General features: G+C 38.3%; 1 protein-coding gene across 1 annotated transcript; it reads left to right on the forward strand.

Annotated features, from left to right (window-relative positions):
• Nucleotides 1-2,604: 2,604 nt before the first annotated feature.
• Nucleotides 2,605-3,388, forward strand: twist1b (twist family bHLH transcription factor 1b). The gene is made up of 2 exons (XM_059339680.1): nt 2,605-3,136; nt 3,271-3,388. The coding sequence occupies exon 1, from the start codon at nt 2,605-2,607 to the stop codon at nt 3,109-3,111; it is 507 nt and encodes a 168-aa protein (XP_059195663.1). The 3' UTR covers nt 3,112-3,136; nt 3,271-3,388.
• Nucleotides 3,389-4,508: the final 1,120 nt, after the last annotated feature.

Raw genomic sequence — 4,508 nt, forward strand, 5'->3', positions numbered from 1 at the left:
CTGGTTCATTTTAACGCCCGGTACAACTAAAGGTACATTTGTTTGGACAAATATAATGATAGCAGCAAAAATAGCTCATAAGAGTTTAATTAAAGAGCTGATATTTAGCCGTTCCATGGTTTTCTTGATAATGATTTTGGTTATTATCAAGAAAACCATGGAAAATTGCTTTTATGAGCTATATTTGTTGTTATCATCATATTTGTCCAAACAAATGTACCTTTAGTTGTACCAGACATTAAAATGGACAATAAACTGAAAAAAACAAAGGTGATCTAATATTTTTTCTCCATGACTGTAAGAACAGTTCCTGAGTAAATGTTTTTAGGTACCTGTCATCACTGTAAGGCAAAAATATAAAATATATACACGTTTTATATACACTGTAAAAAATAATCTGTTTAATTTACGGAAAATTACCGGCAGCTGTGGTTACCAGAACTTCACCATAAAAAATACAGTGAGTGGATTTTCTATTCTCAATTTAAATGTAAATATCAGATACATATCAAAACTGTCATTTAGACTGAATAATCCTGTTATTTTTAGGGTAATTGTGTCATTCATTCCCACATCATGGTATTTCTCCATAAATTTTGCATGAAAATGTTATATTTTTACAGCGAAACTGTGTGTTTCTTCAAGTTTATGACAGAAAAAAGTAAAAGTTTTGTGCTATTCCTTGATTTACGGTAATTAAAAGTGTCTAATGCGGTGATATAAAAATTTTAATTTTACGCCCTATTTCTGATGTATTTGACAGAATTTTACTGTTATTTCTACAAACATTTTTTACAGTGTATAAGTTGATCCGGTATTTACACACTGCATGAAATACCGAAAGAAACAAGAAAGGAATCTGTCAAGACTATATATTAAAGTTGTGGTTTTTTCGAGCTACAGCAGGAAAAATGAGAAAAAGATGAGAAGAGGTTGGTGGAGAGCTCACCTGTGAGTAGAGCAGGTAGAGTGTGTGTGTGTGTGTGTGTGTGTGTGTGTGAGTGTGTGTGTGCTGAGATCAGCACCATGGACAGGGACACCTGACAGGTACGCTCACCTTGATCAACCTCTTGCTTATATCCAGTCAGCAACATCTGCACATTCAGATATAACGGCATCAAACTTTAAGACATGAACTTCACCATCACTATGCAGAAATTAGTGTTATGAAAGACTGAAGGTGCATTTTTTTTTGCCCGAAATTGTAATCAATGTGGCATTTTCTTTGGTTGAAATATAAAATGCCCCACTTAAACCAGCCTGTGTTTCCCCTGGAACAATGCTTCACTCTCAGGCCTCCACCAGGATGTAAATAGATGTTCACTAGTGTTGTGACCTTTGACCCCTGCTGCCCCCTGTTTCCTGAACCAGATGCTGCTCCTGTGGACCACAGCCATCTCAACATAAACAAAGTAATCCTCCACTAAACAAGATGGATATTGTATCACTAACCTGGTAAATACCACAGAGCCCTGCCTGTAGTCCTGCAGGGAATAATCACTGCTTGTATTGTTTTATGGATGAACAAAGAACCATAAACTGAACCACAGTTTCACATACACTTTATGGTATATTACAGTATACAAAAAACATGCCCTCTTGTGGGGAATATAATTAGAGCACGTAGGAGTCCTCCAAGGAAAAAAAATGTAAAAATCTGCAGAACTGGCTGCAGGTCAAAATGTAAGATTGGGATCATATGTTGCCTATATGAAAGTCTTTTGATCTCACTTGGTTTAAGTAAGACTAGATGGAAACATAAATCCAAAATCCTTGTGGGTTCGTTCTGCAGAGATGTGCCAAGGTTGCATAATAGTATCCAAAGAAAAAGAATCAGCTCATACAATTACTGGAGATTATAGCAAACATAGAGCAGCAGTGATGTGACGGGACAATAGGTATTATATGGATAAAGACATAAAATATGCATTGTTTGCACTCAGACTTGCAGGAGAAGTAAGGCAGTTACTATATACACGGTCACCCATAAAGTTGGAATAGTTTTGTTTTCAGACACAATCTTCTGTTAATTGTGGTTTCATTTTTATTGTGATATGTTTGGAAGAGATTGAATAATACAGTTTTGAGAAGATATACACTTTATCTGTCAAGAAAAAAATCACATTGTCACAATCATTTTATGGAAAGAGGTAAAAAAAAATTATTTTACTTATGGGAACTTATTTTAAATAATGTATCATTTAAAATAATTTATATTATGTTGGAATCATAATGAATAATGCTATAAATATATTTTGGTTGTAAGTGTAATAATAATGTAATTATGTGAAATTGCAGTTATCTTTTCCAACTTAGTATTAGGAGCGTTTCTGATTCGTTTCTGGGATGCTCCCGCCCCTTTTGCTCCACGTCATTCATCTTCTTGGCCAATCACGTCCCTCCCCAAAAAGTTTACGCCATGCAGCCTATAAGAAGTGCTCTAGTTTCTCAAGTATCAGAAAAGACTTGTCCTCCCAGGAACCCATCTATGGATCCTTTGGTGTCTCCAAAGCCACATACAGATCTACAGGTGGACCAGCTCCGGGACTTGATGACAGGGAAATCACTGTTGGAGACTTTCTGGCCCATCTAGCCCAAGAGGAGATGTCTGAGGAAAACCTGGGGGAAGACTCGGGCAGCTCCCCTGTCTCTCCTGCGGACAGCCTGAGCCACAGCGAGGGGGAGCTGGACAGACAGCCGAAGAGGTGTGGGAGGAAGAGGAGACCGAGCAGGAGGAACGGGGAGGACTCAGATAGCCCGACCCCTGGGAAAAGAGGGAAGAAGTCCAGCAGCAGCAGCCCCCAGTCTTTCGAGGAGCTCCAGTCGCAGCGCGTCATGGCCAACGTCCGGGAGCGCCAGAGGACGCAGAGCCTCAACGAGGCGTTCGCGTCCCTCAGGAAGATTATCCCCACTTTACCCTCGGACAAACTCAGCAAGATACAGACTCTGAAACTAGCAGCCAGATACATCGACTTCCTGTACCAGGTGCTGCAGAGCGACGAGCTGGACTCCAAGATGTCTAGTTGTAGTTATGTGGCTCATGAGAGGCTGAGCTACGCCTTCTCAGTGTGGAGGATGGAGGGCGCCTGGTCCATGTCCACATCTCACTAGCACCTGGGACATTATGCCCTCACTGGTACGACTGGTTTCAACTAATGCATGATCCACGCTGAGACTGTTGGGGGAATAATCCACTGTAGGAACAGTTGTTACTGCTCCACTGTGGTTCTTCTGTTTCTCTAGTGATGGTTTCTGTTGTCTAACCTCCAGGTGACTGCTGAATCTACTTATCACATTCTGACGGGACTAATCTGGAGTCCAATGCTGGATACATGGATCACTATTTAAACCAAACACCACGGAAACTCTGGGGGGGGTGTTTTTTTTTTTTTTTTTTTTTTTTTTTTTTTGCAGAGGGCCCGTTTGGGACCTGCAGCCGTGCAGCCGTGTGTTTTCATTTTGTTGACGAAGAATGTTGAAAATATCATGATATTTTGTTGTTGTTTTTTAAAGGGAAAAAGACATTTTTAATGCATGTCTTTGGACTGTTTCTGTGGAGGTCAAAGTGCATTATTGGAGCAGTTGTGAGACTGTCAACTGGTGGTGAAGCTCACATTATAGGCTGACTGTGTGGATCTAACCTGTGCAAAAAAAATATTTTCAGAATACATTTATTTATTTATTGGTGAAACGTGTTACAATGAGGAATAGATCCTGTGTCTGAAATACATTCCTATTTTTTATTATCTTCTGTTTTGTAAATGTTTGTATATTTTTTTGCAATAAAGAAAATGATGATTAAAGAGATTGCCTTTGACTTAATTTTTGTGTTGGATTGCAAAAATATATTTTTTTTTAGAATTTGGTAGAAAGCATAAATTATATGTGAAATAGTTTTCATGCATGTGTCACGTGGACTGAACTTCACATCAGATTTAATGACACTTTATCGCCAGTCACTTGGGAAAACAGATGGAGTTATTATTGGCTCGAGTGAAGCTCTGGAGCAACATGCAGCTATTTCTTTTTTATATATTGTAACACATCCAAAAGGAACAAAGAAAAACATTTTTTCGTGTCATTTATAACTAAAACTATTTAAGACACAATTTAAACGTGAGGAAAAAAAAAGTTTTTTTTATGCTGCAAAAAAAAAAAAAGAAATGCTGCAGAAAAAAGCAAGTCTGTATAAACGAATTCCATTTTAATTAAAATTTGAAAAGCCTCGTGCAGTCTCCAGTTTCTCTCTCACTCTCTCTTTTTCCTGGATTTGTTTACAGTTGGATTAAAGGACTGGACCGAGACTTACCATTATAAGTAAATAAGTTAGACTGGGGTCATGTCAACCTGCTGCTGGGCCCACAAACTGTTTCTCTGCTGCCTGCAGCTCAACACTTAACATGTCCTCTGCAATGTTTTCTATGAAGAAAAAAAACAATAAAAGTACATACATAGTGGGAAAAAAAATCGAAATTGTCTATGTTAACAGTTTGTATCTACTATAATCC

Source organism: Centropristis striata, chromosome 8 (assembly GCF_030273125.1).
Source record: "Centropristis striata isolate RG_2023a ecotype Rhode Island chromosome 8, C.striata_1.0, whole genome shotgun sequence".
NCBI lineage: Eukaryota > Metazoa > Chordata > Actinopteri > Perciformes > Serranidae > Centropristis > Centropristis striata.